This window comes from Lepisma saccharinum, chromosome 14, assembly GCF_977018435.1.
Source record: "Lepisma saccharinum chromosome 14, izLepSacc3.1, whole genome shotgun sequence".
Lineage (NCBI taxonomy): Eukaryota > Metazoa > Arthropoda > Insecta > Zygentoma > Lepismatidae > Lepisma > Lepisma saccharinum.
In genome coordinates, this window is record NC_139242.1 from 60,817,974 (window position 1) to 60,837,390 (window position 19,417).

The 19,417-nt window shown below is 44.4% G+C and overlaps 1 protein-coding gene across 2 annotated transcripts; it reads right to left on the reverse strand.

Moving 5' to 3' along the window:
• Window positions 1–1,380: 1,380 nt before the first annotated feature.
• On the reverse strand, window positions 1,381–16,864 carry LOC145998943 (uncharacterized). 2 transcript variants are annotated; one of them, XR_014443352.1, is made up of 2 exons: window positions 16,770–16,864; window positions 1,381–1,630 (listed from the first exon to the last, which is right to left on the reverse strand). XR_014443352.1 is itself a non-coding variant. In XM_083135747.1 (2 exons), the coding sequence occupies exon 2, from the start codon at window positions 14,627–14,629 to the stop codon at window positions 10,865–10,867; it is 3,765 nt and encodes a 1,254-aa protein (XP_082991873.1). In that variant the 5' UTR covers window positions 14,630–14,696; window positions 16,770–16,858; the 3' UTR covers window positions 10,801–10,864. The 2 variants fall into 2 exon arrangements, 1 of the variants encoding a protein (XP_082991873.1); XM_083135747.1 differs by lacking the exon at window positions 1,381–1,630 and adding an exon at window positions 10,801–14,696 and having other exon boundaries at window positions 16,770–16,858.
• Window positions 16,865–19,417: the final 2,553 nt, after the last annotated feature.

The following is a 19,417-nucleotide window of genomic DNA, read 5'->3' on the forward strand; positions in this document are numbered from 1 at the left end:
TTCAGTCGTTGTGTTCGACGACGTCATCCTGGAAAATCAAAATGAAATTCGCAACTTTTTCACGCAAGGTCGTCACAAAGGAATGGATTGCTTTTACCTAGCTCAAACGTTTTCCAAAATTCCAAAACAGTTAGTACGCGACATCGCTAATTTCATATGTTTGTTTCGTCAAAATCACACCAACCTCAAGCACGCGTACGATGACTACGTAGGCGGAGACATAAAAGTAGTACAGCAAAGAGAATTCCACGCCCGAAAATGAGGTATAGTGAGGTACACAGTGTTGCCAACCTCTTACTCGAAAAAATAACCAAGGTTTTTCTTTTTCGGTCTAACCTAACCTCAAACAAGGAGCTGGCAACCTTGCTTGAGGCTTTTCTCGCAGTGTTGCCAGCTGGGGCTCGGTGGGGCTCAGTGCCAACCTCTTACTCGAAAAGTTACCAAGGTTTTTATTTCTTGGGCTAATCTAACCTAACGCGAGGAGCTGGCAATCTTGCTTGAGGCTTTTCTCGCAGTGTTGCCAGCTGGGGCTCGGTGGGGCTCGCAGTGTTGCCAACCTCTTACTCGAAAAAATGACCAAGGTTTTTATCTTGGTCTAACCTAACCTCAAGCAAGGAGCTGGCAATATTGCTTGAGGCTTGTCTTGCAGTGTTGCCAATATTTTACTCGAAAAGTTACCAAGGTTTTTATTTTGGTCTAACCTAACCTAAGGCAAGGAGCTGGCAATCTTGCTTGAGGCTTGAGGCTTGCTTTAATTAATTGCATAAATCAAGGTTGCCAACCTACTGGTATTTCTACCATGGTTTTTTTACAAAAAAAAGAGAGAGGGGGAAGAGTTAAACAACCGACAATGCTGCCAACACCTACCTATAGTTTTTCTTACTTGATAAGGGTTTAGCCAATTTATACACTGGCGTAACATACACACACTGTGCAATAGAGCCGGCAACAAATATATACTGCCGTAAAAGAGAGATGGCAACACAGTGCGTGTGTGCGTGTATAATATGTAGCATTATTAACTAGAGTGTGTTGGCAACCTACCTGCAATTAAAAAAAACTAGAGACGTCAATGTTGCCGTAAGATAAAGAGGGAGACTAAGCTGGCAACAGTGGTGAGCGAATATGCCTTATTTCCAAGTTCTGGGCGTCAATGTATATCGGGATTTTTGTAAAAATCTTATCGCGGGAACGATGTGCTGCACATGCATATGCGCGCACCTGTATTGTGACGCAAACAAACAAATAAATAATTGTTGTTTTTTAGGATTCCTGGCCCCTAACCCCGCCAGGGTGCGTGGTGCCCAACCCAAAAAGGTTCTAACGGCTGCGACTCTAGATAGTCGCACCTCTGTAGGGTTTCACGTGTTTTTTTTTTCCCCCCAAACTTCCATGAAACCCTACAGAGGACCTCCGTAATGCATGCAACGTGTACTAACGACTCTAGTGTTATTTTGATGTTGTAATATTTTTGGATATAGAGTTTTATTGTGAGATATAGATAAAAATAATTATGTTTATTATAATATTTTTTTGATGAAGATGGATAATGTATGTGTGTGTGTTACAAATAAAGTTGCATGCTTTTTTTCTAGTGTGTGTGTATGTGTTTTTGATGTTTCGACAGCATCTGAAACGATAAAAAAGAATTTTATTGTTAATTTTCTCGTGTAAAAAAAAAACAACAACAAATTTTTTTTGTGCAAATTTTCTGATTGTCTCTCGTGCTATAGTGCAAAAAAGATATTGTAACTGATAACTAATGAAATAGACATTTGTAACTGATCTGAACTAGTGAAATTTTCGTATTGTGCCATTGAAACTGATTGTGCTAGTACAAAAATTTCTTATTGTGCAAGAAAAAAATGTAAAAAACTTGTTAAAACTGCTCTGTGACCCTCTCGTTCTTCACGTCGTGGACGAAGGACTTCTCTGCAATCAGGATAACGCTGCATACGGTGTCCTCGGGCAGCGCGTCGTGGAACTCGCAGACGACCTTGATGTTGGTTCGATCGTTGACCACCACCTGCTTCCTCTTCGTGGTATTGATGACGAACATGGGTCTGCGGGTTTTGAATTCGCTGGGCGTGTAGTACATGTCCATGCTTCCCTCGGTCACGCGTTTGAAAGAGGTGTAAGCTTCGTAAAGTTTGAGGTAATCGTCTTTGGTCATGTCGAGGTTGTAATTCTCGCGCGGGAACACTTCGTTTCTGCCATTCTTCAGATAAACATTCTTGATCTTGCAGTCGTCGAACATGCTGGAATTTTTTTCCTGGTTGTTATCGCGCCCGGTCTGAAAGAGCACGACGACGAAATCTGGCATGTCGAACTGTATGTTGTTGAACTGCGTCGTCACGTCGAATTCCATGTGACTTCCCGACGCCATCTTCTGCACGCACTGGTAACCGTGAAAGTGAATCGGTACCTGCGGACTCTTCAAGATCTCCGCTTTGTACTTGAGGGCGTAGTTTGTTTCGTATTCTACGATCGGCATTCTCAATTCCATGCTCCGGATGACGCACTTGGCCGCTTCAGGTAATGTGTTGGCTATCGGCGTGCCGTCGGCGTTCAAGTTGGTGTATCGCATCAGTGCGTCGTTGTCGTTGGCCGCTCTTCGAAACGTGACGCGCAATCCTCCCTTCCACATGATCTCCTTGTAGTCCGAGAAGAATCCCGGCAGCAGACGCATGGGAAAAAGCACCGTGTGACTTTTAGTCGATATTTTGGTCCCCGCTTCGAATCCTCCCGCCTGGTAGTATGCTGCGTCTGTTTTGGATAATTTCAATGTTCCCACTGCCGTCGACGTGATGCCTGGATAATCTATTCTGTCTATGACGGTGTTGTGTTTCCTCACCTCCACCTGCGAGAACAGGTGAGGCACGAAGTTGTCCACGAGTATCAAATTTGCATTGGGCGGAAACGCATCTCCGTTTTCCTTCTTCACCACGTCGAATTGAAGGTAGAGGTCCGCTCTGTGAGGATGAACGAACCCATCGCCTACGTCCACGTCGTATTCGATCTCCCTGTTTGCTTCGTTGAGATTGGCGAACGTGCGACGGTTGGGAGGGAAAGATTGCAATTCGTAACTTTCGATTTGCTCCATTTTCACTATGTGTGTTATTTATTATACGTTGATCTCCACGATGGCCGTCGTAGTGGCACCTGCGAAATCCACCACGTCTCCTTTCTCGTTTGTCACCACCAACTCTATGTCGTCTATGCGGTTGCGGCATACTGGAAAATAGATCGGCGAAGAGGGTGTGTAGATGATCGGTTCCATGAATTCGGAACTGGGTTTGAACGTAGCTATGATTCCTGTCTGCTTGTGACTTCCCAGCAGCTCCCCGTCCGAGGATTTCGTGATCATGCCTTCCGCCACGTTGCAGTGAACGTTCAGAGTTTCGATGGCTAGAAATTTAGGAATATTGACTGCCGTGTGCTTGATGCCAGCTTCGAGTTTGGTGTTGTTCTCGAAACCTAGAAGTTCTCCTATGGTGCCCAGGTCCACGGTCTCCGTTGCCGATACGATTTCCACTCTGTGCGTGACCGAATTTTGAGAAAGGTACGTGCCTTTGGGTAACTGAGCTTGCAAAGTGGAAAGATTGTATTGACCTGGCGTGACGACAATGTGTTTGCTTCCGACGCTAATTTTGTTGTTGTGCTGCGTGACGTTAGGTATGAGGTACATGCTGTAGAATGCACGCAGAGCCACGGATTTAGGATAGACGATGTCGTCGTGCAGCGTGAGTTTCAAGATTGAAGATTCGCTCGTGAGATGGAACACGCCCATCGTATTTAAGATTCCACAATGCTTTCTGAAAATGTTCCACCGACGGGTTATTTATTTTAGACATGTATGCGAGAACAGAAAGGCATAGGTGGCCGCAGTTAACATCGGTGAAACCCTGGATGCGTTTGTCATTGTAGTAGAGGTTGGCAACACTGAGATACTTCACCAACCTGGCAGGTGGTGTGCCACCGAACGAATCGAAAACAAATGCATTGTTATCGTCAATTTTGAGGTAGCATATCCAATGTGTACCAGGATTTTTGTAACTGTCCAGGTTGACCACGCCATACTCCTTTTTCTTCACAGCAGAGGGTAGAGAATCGGACATGAAAACACCCCTGAAATTTTTTATTCCCAACAGTTCGATCAGAGATTCAATATCGAAGTTGGACAGGGCTTCTTCTTTTTTTTATATTTCTTCAAAGCATCGAGGTTGCTTTTTTGTTTTTTGGTTATACCTTTCCCCTTCTTCTCCATAGCCAGGTTGTGACGTTTCTGTTCTTCCAACTCGGCTTTGTTCTTCTTCGAGTCGATGACGGTTTTCGCGATGGCGGCACTTCCGCCGGCCAAACTTCCAACAGCCCCCAATGCTGCCAGGATGGCTGGGATGCTGAATATGAAACCTCCGATTTTTTGCTGTTTCCGCGAACGCTGCAAGCGTCTCAATTGAGGTGTGCTGAGAAGTAATTTCATTCCGTGTCCTTTCATCAAGCAAGAACGTTTCTTCTCGCGTTGTTTTTTGGTGAGTAAACCATCGAGGGTACCTAGATTTTTCAGATTGGAGTATGGTATCTGGTACACGACACCTTTGGGCTTCATGTTGATGCTCTATATGTTATCTTCACGGTATGTTATTTATATATATGTTTTGAGATTTTTTTTGTTTTGTGTAATTTTTTTCGGTATGTTATTTATATATAAATGTTCTGAGATTTTTTTGTTCCGTGTAATTTTTTTTTTCAAGGATATACTTCGCGCAGAGCTGTTACACAAATTCTATTACGTGCTTTGTTTTCTTACCAAGAAGTTCTTTTGTACCCTTGTACACGATTTGAGTTTTGTTCTCGATTAAAATAGCTAGCTTCTCGTCGGATAACATGTTAGCGTATCGATCTGGTAAAAATAGACTGTATTGTGCGTTGAGCAACAAACGCGCCTTGGGACCATACTGGGTAGAAACAATTGAACCGGAAGTTATCGTGTAAGGTTTGTCCACTTCTAATTCCTGAATTTTTACATACTCTACTGACAAATTTAGCATTTGTTTTAATGCTTGAAAGTCACTCATTTTTTCAGTCGTCATATTGAAGAGAAATTTTCAGTGTGTGTGTTATTTATATATCAAGTTTTCGACAGAGGAAAAAAGTTCGTGCTTCGGAAAACACGATGATGTGCGTGATAATATCTTCCGTCTCTTGTTTAGATCTACGCCAATCATCCGTGTATTGTCTTCTTCCCTGCCTCGCCTCGTGCAGTTCGTCCATCCTCTCGTTTAATTTTTCCCCTGCAGCCGAAAGAAGAGTGTCGAGATCACCGCACCTCATGCCACTGATCTCCCGAAGATAATCCTTAACAGCCATTTCACAAGGGATGCGAAATTCCGGCGTTGATCTCGCTATGATTAAAAGTTTATTAACATCTCCGTTTACTGCGTGTTTAAAAATTTTACACAACAGTTCGTGTGGCAAGACGGTTATACCAGACATGATGTGTTTTTTTTTTTTTTTTACTGTATGTTATTTATATACCCCACCCAAGTTTTTGTTTTGTGTTCATGGCGATGGTGGTGCCCAGTGCTGCAACTCTTTCTCCCAGCGAAGCGTCTCTGCTGACGAATCTTTCGAAAGCTGCGTGCTCTAACTTTCTGTCTGCTTCGTGACGTGCATCCAGTTCGGTGCGAGTGGTGTTGTAAGCGATGTCGTGATCTTTGCATGCGGCGTCCAACGGATTCACACCCCTGTCTCCTCTCTTCAATCTTTTCTCGAGTTTGGTACCTGGTCCGCAGTACTGGTAGCCGGGTAAATGCATCTCGAAAGGTAACTTGTTGATGATGTCGTTCACGAGTCCCTTTCCTTCGGCCATGTTCCAGAATCTCGGAGGCAGCGTGTTGATAATTTTAATGAGGTAACCTATGCCCTTGTCGTCGTTCACGATGAAGTTGGAAAGTTTTGTGCTGATCATGTCCACAATTCCTACCTTCTCGTTGTAGAAATTACGATTGCCTGCAGTCTCCTCTCCTGCAATAACCAACAACCTGTCTATGAGCTTGCGCACGTCGTCCACCCAAACGAATTCTTTGGGCAGGGTGTTGTAGAGTTTGACGCCGCTGCCTGTTTTCACCTGGTTCCATATCGGCTTGATGAGATTTCTGTACTTCTCGCCGCTGCTGGATTTGACCCTATTCTGCGAGGCGTCGTTGTTTTGGTATAAGGCATCCGTCATGATCAAAATTTCCTTGTAACTCTGGTAATCTTCGTCGGTGTAATCTTTCGGCTGCTTTTTGGCAACGAGTTCCCACAGTCCCACCGTACCCGGATACCTGTTCCAACTATCCTTCTCGCCTAAATTAACTTTAATGTCGTTGCCTTCGAAGGTAACTTTCGATTTTCCAATCTTCCAAACCACACCGCCGCCTTCGTTGCTCTCCATGCTCGGATACAATCCGAAAACTTCATCCTTGTCGAATTTCGCCGTGCTCAGGTAGTCTCGTGCCAAAGGTCCCAACTCGATCTTATCCAAAGACGACGACGTGCTACCTATGGCTCGACGTCGTGGCGGTACGTCTCTTAGTTCGAACGGCGTCGAAGGAATGCTCGAAATGGGCGTGGGTACGGTGTAATTTTTAGCTGCAAGTGGTACGAGTTCGTTGATCAAATTTTTATTTTGTTCCGTGACACCTTTAATTTCTTTACCTAGATCGCCGATGGCGTCGATCACAGGTTGATCTTGACGTTTCTTCTCTTCGTAGAATCCGCGATTCTCGGATTTCCAACCTTTGAAGCGTTTCGCGAGGTAATCGCGAAGCTTGAGATTTTCGTCTTCGATTTTTCGTTTCGTCATAGCGTTATTTATACTCATCGTTTCTCACAACGTTGCAACGTTTAGAAAGTCGTTGATTTTGTTTCTGTATTTTCCCTCGTTAGGTTTTCTCGTCATGTCGATCGTCGCGAATCCGAAATCGTCACTGTTCCAACAGTGGGAGCAGCAGCGTTCCGAAAATTGATTGTAGTTCATGTCTCCGCCTACGTAGTCATCGTACGCGTGCTTGAGGTTGGTGTGATCTTGACGAAACAAACATATGAAATTAGCGTTGTCGCGTACTAACTGTTTTGGAATTTTGGAAAACGTTTGAGCTAGGAAGAAGCAATCTATTCCTTTGTGACGACCTTGCGTGAAAAAATTGCGAATTTCATTTTGATTTTCCAGGATGACATCGTCGAACACAACGACTGAATTTTCACGACAATCGTGGAGTGGTTTTATTTCCGAAGAGAACGTTGCAATGTCCAGACCATCGTACAGTTTTATCAGTTGCTGGTATTTCGCTTGTTCGAGACTTTTCGAAAATACGTAGAGGTGCCTGTTCTTCCAATCTAACCAATTCGGTGCGAGGAGAAAATTGTCCACGAGCAGTGTTGTTTTCCCACACTCTGAAGGACCTACGATCAGACAGCGGATGCTGTCGGGAAGCAACTCACCGTTCTTTTTTTTCGTTTGACTTTCCGAATCCGGTAGACGCTTCACCACGTTCCACGTACTCACAAGATCACTTCGTTCGCGTCGATCCAACTTTTTTCCGGAAGTCCCAGCCATTTGACAAACAGTTTGTCGCCTTTCCTACGCAATACTTTCTCGATGAGGTACGTGTCGGGATGTTTTGTTTTAGAGAGTTCCTCTTCGTAAAATCTTCCTTTCAAAATCTCGCCGCTACTATCTTTTATTATATACGTGTGTCGGTTTCCGGGTAAAACTCGAACCACCGTAAAAAGTTCCGTGCTCCAATTTTTTGTGAATCCCTTCTCGAAGGTGCGTTTGAATTTGCTGATCCTCACCTGGTCTCCAATTTTGAATTTTGATTTTTTGGTAGTCGTGGGAGTGTACTTTGGACAGTAAACTGTAGAAATTAAACGCTGCTCGTCAGATTTCGTAACGTCAGCTGGCTTCATGCCTATCGTTCTGTGTACCGTATTATTATAGGTGTCGACGAGTTCCGGCAGTATGTCGACCCATTTGTAATTTCCTCGAAGCGTGAATCGTTTCCACATGTGTGTTTTCAAGGTTCGATTAAATCTTTCCACGATGCTGGCTTTGATGTGACTGAAGGTCGAATAATGTCGAATGTCATGTTTTTGAATAAACTTTTGGAATACGGCATTGTAAAATTCCTTCCCCCTGTCCGTTTGCAAAAACCGAGGCCGTCTGTCGCTTTCGCGAAAAATTGTCTTGAATGCTTCCGTGACGCATGTCCCCGTTTTGGCTTTCAAAGGTAGAGCCCATGCGAATTTTGAAAACGTGTCTATGACGGTGAGGAGGTACTTGTTGCCCTTGTTCAATTTATGCACATTTTTCAAATTGCCGCTACTCATCTCCACGAGGTCACTTTGCCAGAGGTCATCGATTCCCTTGGTTACCACCGCCAAACGTTCGTAGTTGCGACGTGCAGGTTTATGCAATTCTTCGACGATGGCTTGCCTAGACATTTTTAGAGATTACGTTTGAAGAGAAGCACCAGCGTGATGGGATTCAAAGAGGGTGGCACTTCGCTCGTGTTTTGAACGATCAGCTTATCGCCGGCACTCACGTCAAAAACGGTAAGATCTTCGTCTTCGTGTATTTCATATATGTTGCGCGTTTCGTTCCAACGTGCCAGAGGAATGTTTCCTGCTTTCTGGACACCACGATTCGATATCAAGGTCATGGTGGGAACGCTAGCTTTTCTGCCGTGAGACCAGTACGAAAATTCATTTATCTGAATCGTGCCATCGAGGAGAAACTTGTAGTACGGATGATAAGGATGTAACATGTACAGTTTGTTACCTTCGACGAACGTGGAGATTCTCTGTTGATTGGGTACGCTGTTGATTTCGATGGCTTGCAGAGAATGCAGTTTAGCGAATTTAGTATCGACGCTAACAAGGTTGCTGTGAAGCTGTCCCAGTGTATTTTGTACGGGCAACAAATGTTCGACGATGGTATCCGTTACTGTAGAAAATGACGGCTTGATTTTCACTTCCACGTTCAACTGCTTGAAGTTTTCGTTGAGTTCTTGTAATTTGGCACCGAAAGAGGCCAGCGTCGATTCCTGCGTGGATTCCAACACTCCAACTTGATCTCTGATGTTGACGACGATACTCTGAAGGTTCTCGACTTGATTCAATTTCGAACTTTTCTCGGTGAGATCGTTCACGATGCTTCGCATCTCGGTAAACTGCGTGTGAAGGTCGGCGACGCTCTGCGAAGTGGGCAGCGTCGACACCAGCGAAGCAAGTTCGTCTCGAATCTGTTCCACGTTCGCCGTTTCCGTTTCTAGTCGTTTCAGCATACGTGATATGCTCCTTTTCAAAGCGTGTAATTCTTTTGAGGTGGGGAGATTGGCCACCCTACTCTCGAGATCGCTCAATGAACTTTTGATGTCGCTCGAATCGGATAGTGCCGTCACCGCCGTTTTCAATTTTTCCAAATCTTCGCTCGAAGGTACGCTCGTCCGTAACGATTCCAAGTCATTCTGTATGTTGTCCAGTACGTGATGAAAATGAGCAAGGTTTGATTCGACGTTCAAATTTTCTAAATATTCGATCTTCTGCTGAACCGTGCTCAACGTGTCTTGTATGCTCGTCAACGCGTTTGCTTCAGCGTGAATATTTTTAATTTCTTCGTTGATCAACTCCAGAGATGCCTGAAGCGTAGCGATGGTGGTTTGAATGTGTTCGAAATCTTGATAAGCCTCCAATTGAATTTTTATGTTCGCGACGCTTTTGCCGATGACTTGCAGTTCGTCTGACGATGGTAGGTTCGTCATGGTATCTTCCAAAGTCTGTAACTTGGATTTAATTTCTTCCAACGTGCTGGCGAATTCTTCTTGTAATTTGGAAACAACAACATGCAAGCGTTCTACATCAATATCCTTCACGACGGTTTGAAGTTCAGAGAAATTCTTTTCGATTGCCGAAGTTCGTTCTTCGATTTCGAGTTTCAATTTTTCCAAATCTTCATTTTTCGATTGAAATTGCTGCAATTTGGCCAAATCATTTTGAAGCTTATCCACGCTCAACTGTATATTTTGAACGTTGTCGTAAGAAGGTACGTCGACATAATTTTTTATGAGCGTTTTCAGTTCGGAATCGATTTTCAGAATGGGGTCGAGACATTGCGTTTGGAGCGTAGCGATCTCGGACTCTAAACTTTTGTTTAAGGTCTCCTGCAAAGCAATCAAATCGCTCCTCAACTTTTTAATTCGGACGTCCAACATGAGAATCTCTTCTGCGTGGTCTACACGCTTGGTGTTGCCGAAAATATCGTTAGGCATTTTGGTTAACGGTTATTTATAATAGGATAGACGATTCGTAATTCTACGAAGAGAGGAATAAGTTTGTCGTAATCTCCTAGGAGTTCCACGTATAAACAATCTCCTGCAGAAACATCGTACGTAATGTTAGAAAGCATCTTGTCGTGCTTGATTCGAAAAATGTTCTTGCCGGTAGATATTTTGATTTCGCCTACGTTTTCCGGATTCACGGTAATTTGAAGTTTTCCATCGATCGGAATTTTGTAAAAATGTAAATTGTTGTTAAAGACATAAAACATCTTGCCTACATCGTCATCCAATTTCGTCCAAATGCTATTAAGGTGAACAATCAGTAGACCGTTGAGTTTAGTTAACATGGAAGGTAGAAATTCATGATCTGTCGTCGCGCGGTGTACAGTCTCCATGTTGGTTTGTTTTCGGAAACCAAAGAGATTCATAGGTATGCTGGTTATTTAAAATACGGTCAAAGTTTTTTTTGTAATGACAGTCAGTGTTTTTTTTTGTAATAACTAACAAAATGATTTTTTTTGTTTTTTTTTGTTTTTGTTTTATGAATCTTCTGTTGAAGATGGGCATATGTTGCAGGTTTTGCTTTCTGCTAAGCGATAGTGCCCCCACGGCAGTGTGTGGATTCCACATTGGAGAACACACCTCTTGTCGTCGTTGGGATCCAGGGCAATCTTCCTCACTTTGTTGGTGGTCAACACATGGTCGACGCTCTGGATGCGCTGTTCTGCTCTTAGAACCGACGACCTGGTCTTGAGGCAATCCACGAAGTCCTCGAATGTGAGATGCTCCCGAACCACCTGTCTGCCGACACCCTTGGCCTTCTTGGTAACGCTACCCTCGGCTTTGATGGTATAGGCCTTGGCGCGAAGACCTGCAAACTCGAGAATCACATCTCCGTCCTTCTCATCTTTGAGTTTGCCAGGCACCTTCTTGTTGCGGGCCAGGATACCGCTCTGGTTCGGTTGGGGATAGCCTGACGTGTCAAAGAGGTTAACCAAAGATGGAACTGTGGCTATATCCCCGTATGCGTCGGCTGTGTGAACGTGGTACACCAAGCTGTCCGTGTCCGTGTAGAGAAGCGAGATGTTGTGGCCGTAGTGTGGACGTAATATGTCGTAGTATGTCTCGAACATGTGGAGCTTGCTCAGATCCAGAACCGTGGCTCCAACGTAGATGGGCTTGGTGAGTTTCACCACACCTTGCCTCATGTGAATCAGAGCCAGCTGCTCGTTATAGATTGTTCGAGACTTGAACAATGGACTCGCGACAAGCTGACGACATCGCTCTTTCCTCGTCACCAATTTTATGTCCACGCGATTCCGTACATTCTCCATGGTCTTGCCAAACACCGCATTATTCATGAGCTTGAAGAAATCCTTATCAAGCTCGGACGTGGCTGCGGTGCGGTGTTCAGTGTTAACTTCAATATATGGACGCAACCACGGAGAATGCTCGAACTTGAGGATACGGTGAACTGCGTGGACTGTGACCCCTTGCTGCATCAACCACCGGAGATTCTGGTAGTGAAGGACGTAATTCTTTTTGGGTTCGAAATCCATGACGAGCTTCTTCTGGTTGCAATCGGGTGGACACTTGAACTCGGGTGCAGGGGGAAGATCGCAGAACGAATCCTGCACGTTCTTGGAGAACTCAAGGTCCACCTCGGCGAAGAACCCATGTTCCGAATCGTCAAAACCTTCAACGTCGAAGTTGGAAGGATCAGCCCACTCGAACCCTCTAAAGGGGAGTGGCTGCATCATGGAGTGCCCGTACAAGTTATTCACATCCGTGTGCATGATGTAGCTCGACGGTTGGGTGGAGTCGTAGCTAGTAGCCATGTGATGGTTGTTGGCGTGCGCGTGCCGTTGCGACACCTGGACCATTCCACCCCGGATAGCGCGTTCCACAAACAGCACCATGTCCACGTCCAAAAGAAGCTCAAGCTTGATTTTCGTTACCAGAAACATGGCTGACCACGCCAGTCCGGGGAGACTATAGAAGTAGGCGGGATCCAGCTGGTAAATCTTCATTGCGGTTGCACGGAACGTCTGGAACACGTCGGCGAGGAGCGTCACATCAAGTTTGAGGTAGGCGTCGTGGTAGTCTCCGAGAGTTCGACAACCCAGCTCGCACCACATGGACTGGGCGTGGTGATATTCTTCGTCGGTGATGCCCGAGCCTCGTAGCTGACTGTAGAAGTTCGCCTGGGGAGGTAGCAACGTCTCCGCAAACTTGGTAGAGTCGGTGACGTATTCGTAGGGGTAGACCCCCTTACGCCTGAAGAGACCGACGTCCAAGTTCGGAAAATTTGCAGAGGTGATGAGTATTTGCTCGTCGCTAAGCTTCCCTGCGAGAGCATCGAGGCTTGCCGGGAGGAACCTCAGGGAGTCGAGGAAGCGAAGCTCGACGGTAGAGTCGGATGCTGGGATCGGCACTTGTTTGCTCACACTGATGTAACGCTCCTCGTTTTGTGCCAGGACATTGATTCTTGCGTTGTCGTACCCAAGATGCTTGATCAGGTGGTGGAAGTCGTATCCCGAGCCATTGTGAAAAAACACAGGGATAAAGTGCGGGTCCTGGGCCTTAAGGTTACATCTGTTGCACCAAGGACCAACGTACCTACCGTTAAAGTGATCGTGGTGATGGACTTTACGGTTGTTGGCGGTGTACTCCTCGACGCAGACAGGGCAAGCGATGGCCTCGTCATGTCTTCGTTGATCGTTGGGGGACAGTGGGAGCATAGGCTTGGGGGTCAACAGTACCCTCCTTATCTCGATGGCCTCGACAACCATCCTCTCGAGGAAGTGTTTGGCTGCGTCGGGACCACGGTACACGTAGGGCTCGGGGGCGATGTGTTGATCTCGTCGCACCACAACATATGCGAAACTGGATGCCTCGTGGAGTTGGTAAGGGGTGGTGGAAGAAACTTCAGGATCGGGATCGCAAGTGGACAGGGGTTTGAGGAAGGCCTCGAAATCCGCGATGATGATAGCGGGGTGCTCCACCATGGCACCGTGCATGTGGAAACGCTCCACGGTGCCAGGTTTGGGTAAGACTGCCACCCCCGGCTCGTTGGCATTGCAGTAGAGCTTGTGGTTAGCAAGCTTCTCGGCAGCGATGTTTTCTTCTTGTAAGCTCTGGTGTTTTTGTTGTTGGTTGTCAAAAGTGATCAGACACTTTCGACAAACTTCTATGCTACCATGATGCTTGCTTTTTTGACTCGACACAAGTCTAGAGAGGGAGCGAATAAGAGTGTAGTGGTGATGGGTCTCGTTCTTGATGAGTAGGAGATGGATTTCTCGAGCATCATTGTTGTCTATGTCGCTCACCCGGATGGGGTACACCACATTTTTGTCGGTGAGGCCATAAACGTTGATGGCCAACCGAGGGTTGTGTGTACGGGCCTCGAACTTGCGAATGTCCGAGACCTCCACCGGGTAGTCAATCCCAGCAATGGCATCTTCCAGCTCTGGCTCATAGGGTAGGTAGTGGTTAACTCGGTGTGGATGGTTTTTCCAGTGAACAGGGTGCAACGCCGCAAGCACACACCATACGAAGCACTTGTTATCTTTATTTTGGATGTTCAGGACGGCCGTCTTTGCCGCAATTGCTTTTGGTAAGCGGACGTAGCTGGAGGCGGAGAGAGGCACAAACTTGGAAAGTTTGACGCGCAGCTCGTGAGGCTCACCACACAGCGAACCCCCCGAGCCCTTAGCTTCATGTTCTTCTTGCTTTGCCAGCAGCTCCTCGACAAACTTGTTGTAGATGTCCTCGAGGTTGTCGACATCCGCCAAATGCAGCGTCTTCGCCTTGGTGTTGTGGCAGAAGCTGTAAATTTCATCAGACGGCTTCTTGTACCAGCAACAAAGCGATGCGTAGAATTTGGTAGAGTGCGTTGCAAGCGCATCGCCGAGAATGGAAATAATTTGGGCTTGCACGTTCTCCAAAAAGCTACGCACGTCGCATGAGTCCTCCGAAGTAAAAGGAAAGTCTTCTAACAAATGCTGGAAAGCAGACTGGTTCGCTTTCGCCACATGCTTGACACGTTTGGCGGGTGGTGCATTGATGGTGGCTGCTTCTGCCTCTCTCTTGGTGGAGGTCGAAGGCTGTGCCCCAGATGTATTTTTGCTTAGACAAGTAAGCTTATGTTTCTTGGCATACGCAATCGTAATATGTTTATTGCATCCGGAACACAGTTCAGTGGCAGCCAAATGCTTGTCTGGCACGCAGGTGCGACAATGTCTTGCAAAATTTTTGCTTAATATAGTTTTTTTGCACACAGGGCAACTTTTCATAGAGGGCATTTTTTCGGGGTATGTTTATTTATATATGGGAAGCGTTGTCTTCCTCAAATATGTGTTTTAATCAACTCTATAAAAAAATATAAAAAAATATATAAGAAAAATATGATTGTAGATGGAAAAAAACACAATAAATATTGTATGTATGTGTAATTTTATTTAGCTTACTTTCGCTAGACACGAATTTTCTTCAGATTTTATTGCCCACTAGTATATTTTTCTACCAATCTAGTAGAGGTGTGAAACTATGAAAATATACTTGTTTATATATATTTTTTTTGTTTTGGCTGATATAATAGCAAATATATATATAGTTATTTTGAAATTCTAAAACTTTCAGGTATACTTATTTTTATATGCAAACATACATCATAAAAAAATTACACAATCGTATTTTTTTCCATACACATATTTTTTATTTTCAGAAAACAAAATTATTTTCGATCTTTATTTTTTTAAAAAATTTATTTGTGTTTATAGTATTTGTCGGGCAATAGCAGATAGAGCAAGAATCGTTTTCCTACAACCCATAGTTTATAAATTACAAAACATCTTAGAAATTACATCTTGAAATTTTAATCCAAAATAACTCAAAAACAGCAGGCACTAGTCATCATCCCTCCATTAGGTTGTAGAGTACTTCTAATTTTGTATCGAATACTATTAAAATTTTCGAAATAGGGTAAAAACTAAGCCAGCAAATCAAGTTTCTCAAAAAATAAAAAAATTGTCTGTATTTCCGAAACTTGAGGGGGTGGAATTGATTTTATTTGCCAGTCGAATAGTTCTCGTCGAATCCTATCCAACAAACCTAAAATCATCATCCTAGCTCAATTAGGAGCCGAGAAAATCAATGTCTTGGAAAACATCTTAAGATTTTTGTCTTAAGAAAATTTTCTTGACAGACCGGAAGTAACATCTTGACAGACCGGAAGTCGACTTTCTTAAAGATTAAGATATTTGTCTTAAGACATTTTCCAAGACATTGATTTTCTCGGCTCCTATGGGGCCTAGAACCATGTAACTTTGGTCTATGCATATACCAGTACTTGTCCGACCCTGTGGCCGAGTGGTTAGGACATCGTGCTGCGATGCCAAGGGTCCCGGGTTCGAATCCCGTTTGGGTTTGGTTGTTTGTAAATATCCATTCATCAATTTCATCATTCACCCCCATCTTCGCAAATTAGCCAAGAGGCACAAAACGCAAAATAAAATAAACTAAATCAATCAATCAATCAATTAATATACCAGTATTTTTCCTACATGTTCACTCACCTTACAACCCACCCGATCAAAAAAAAATACTCCCTGCACGCATACACACATGTATAAATTTAAAATATAGGTTCGATATTGAAACAAAAATATTATTTTTTTTTCCTCTTCTCCTCTCTCTGGCCAAGATTGCAAATAATTGCAGAAATAATAATACCATGATATTTTTTTAGACTGTAAGTCTAAATAAATAAGATTCGAATAACTATGTACTTCTACTAGCCTTTGCGATGGCGCAGCGGTAGCATTATAATCAAAAAATCTCGGCTTCGATACCCGCACAAGTAGTTCTTGAAACTGTAGGTCCAGTCCCGATTAGCCTTACTGTGCATAAAATAGACTTAAAACATCAAATCAATCAGTACTTCCAACAGCCTCTGCGATAGCACTGCAATAGCCTTGTAATCTCGGCTTCGATACCCGCACAAGTAGTTCTTGAAACTGTAGGTCCAGTCCCGATTAGCCTTACTGTGCATAAAATAGATTTAAAAAACAACAAAATCCAATCCAGAGTATCAACAAATTCAAAAAATAGAGTTTCCCCTGTACACTTGTATAATTTTAAACTCAAAGTTCGATATCCTGCAGAGGTGGTTCGGATCTCGCTGTAGGCTCAGTTTCGATTAGCCTTACTATGCATAAAATAGACTTAAAACAACAAAATCCAATCGAGAGTATCAACAAATTCAAAAAAAATAAAATTTCCCCTGTACACTTGTATAATTGTAAACTCCAAGTTCGATACCCAGTGGAAGTGGTTCGGATCCCACTGTAGACCCAGTTTCGATTAGCCTTACTGCGTAAATTTTAGTTTTATAGCTAGTCAAGCAACTTGTGTGCGTATAACTTATGCTGATATGGTACTCACCTGACAGACCAAACTAATTCGGCTTCTATTACACTTGATATTTACACTTGGTATAGCGTACACTTTTATGCGACTACCCAGTAGCAATACTCGACTGCAACTGATGTGCGAAGAATAGCAAAAAAGCAGGCAAAAGCCTTGGCATGTATCACCCCCCCCCCCGATTCACCAGACGTTGATTGATTAATACCCGAGTGCTTCTGGCGTGCCCAGCGAGCGAAACCAACACAATATCACCGGAAGGTCTACTCCACCCAGTTGCGACCAGTTTTTTTGTGCGGGTGACCTCGGTGATATTGTGTTGGTTTCGCTGCTGGGCACGCCAGTGACGCAGAAAGCTCCAAAGGCAGCGATCCAAATCATGATGAGCGTGGGAACGTGAGGCGATAATATCTGATTGTCTCCGCCGCCATTATTCCCACCGAGGTCACCCGCACAAAAAAAACTGGCCGTAACTGGGTGGAGTAGACCTTCCGGTGGGGATAATGGCGAAGGAGATAATTAGATATTATCGCCTCACGTTCCCACGCTAACTCCTCTAGTTACTAGCAGTATTTTGCCAAATAACCAAAATATTACGACAACAATTAACCCACCCACTATTGCCGACACCACCACTACCATACAAAAAAAAACACGTGAAACCCTACAGAGGTGCGACTATCTAGAGTCGCAGCCGTTAGAACCTTTTTGGGTTGGGCACCACGCACCCTGGCGGGGTTAGGGGCCAGGAATCCTAAAAAACAACAATTATTTATTTGTTTGTTTGCGTCACAAAACAGGTGCGCGCATATGCATGTGCAGCACATCGTTCCCGCGATAAGATTTTTACAAAAATCCCGATATACATTGACGCCCAGAACTTGGAAATAAGGCATATTCGCTCACCACTGTTGCCAGCTTAGTCTCCCTCTTTATCTTACGGCAACATTGACGTCTCTAGTTTTTTTTTAATTGCAGGTAGGTTGCCAACACACTCTAGTTAATAATGCTACATATTATACACGCACACACGCACTGTGTTGCCATCTCTCTTTTACGGCAGTATATATTTGTTGCCGGCTCTATTGCACAGTGTGTGTATGTTACGCCAGTGTATAAATTGGCTAAACCCTTATCAAGTAAGAAAAACTATAGGTAGGTGTTGGCAGCATTGTCGGTTGTTTAACTCTTCCCCCTCTCTCTTTTTTTTGTAAAAAAACCATGGTAGAAATACCAGTAGGTTGGCAACCTTGATTTATGCAATTAATTAAAGCAAGCCTCAAGCCTCAAGCAAGATTGCCAGCTCCTTGCCTTAGGTTAGGTTAGACCAAAATAAAAACCTTGGTAACTTTTCGAGTAAAATATTGGCAACACTGCAAGACAAGCCTCAAGCAGTATTGCCAGCTCCTTGCTTGAGGTTAGGTTAGACCAAGATAAAAACCTTGGTCATTTTTTCGAGTAAGAGGTTGGCAACACTGCGAGCCCCACCGAGCCCCAGCTGGCAACACTGCGAGAAAAGCCTCAAGCAAGATTGCCAGCTCCTCGCGTTAGGTTAGATTAGCCCAAGAAATAAAAACCTTGGTAACTTTTCGAGTAAGAGGTTGGCACTGAGCCCCACCGAGCCCCAGCTGGCAACACTGCGAGAAAAGCCTCAAGCAAGGTTGCCAGCTCCTTGTTTGAGGTTAGGTTAGACCGAAAAAGAAAAACCTTGGTTATTTTTTCGAGTAAGAGGTTGGCAACACTGTGTACCTCACTATACCTCATTTTCGGGCGTGGAATTCTCTTTGCTGTACTACTCATAAACTACAATCAATTTTCGGAACGCTGCTCCCACTGTTGGAACAGTGACGATTTCGGATTCGCGACGATCGACATGACGAGGAAACCCAACGACGGAAAATACAGAAACAAAATCAACGACTTTCTAAACGTTGCAACGTTGTGAGAAACGACGTGTATAAATAACGTTATGACGAAACGAAAAATCGAAGACGAAAATCCTAAGCTTCGCGATTACCTCGCGAAACGCTTCAAAGGTTGGAAATCCGAGAATCGCGGATTCTACGAAGAGAAGAAACGTCAAGATCAGCCTGTGATCGATGCCATCAGCGATCTAGGTAAAGAAATTAAAGGTGTCACGGAACAAAATAAAAATTTGATCAACGAACTCGTACCACTTGCAGCTAAAAGTTACACCGTACCCACGCCCATTTCGAGCATTCCTTCGACGCCGTTCGAACTGAAGGACGTACCACGACGTCGAGCCATAAGCAGCACGTCTTCGGATAAAATCGAGTTGGGACCTTTGGCACGAGACTACCTGAGCACGGGGAAATTCGACAAGGATGAAGTGTTCGGATTGTATCCGAGCATGGAAACCAACGAGGGTGTGGTGTGGAAGATTGGGAAATCGAAGGTGACCTTCGAAGGCAACGACATTAAAGTCAATTTAGGCGATAAGGATAGCTGGAACAGGTATCCGGGTACGGTGGGACTGTGGGAACTTGTTGCCAAAAAGCAGCCGAAGGATTACACCGACGAAGATTACCAGAGTTACAAGGAAATTTTGATCATGACGGATGCCTTGTACCAAAACAACGACGCCTCGCAGAATAGGGTGAAATCGAGCAGCGGCGAGAAGTACAGGAATCTCATCAAACCGATAT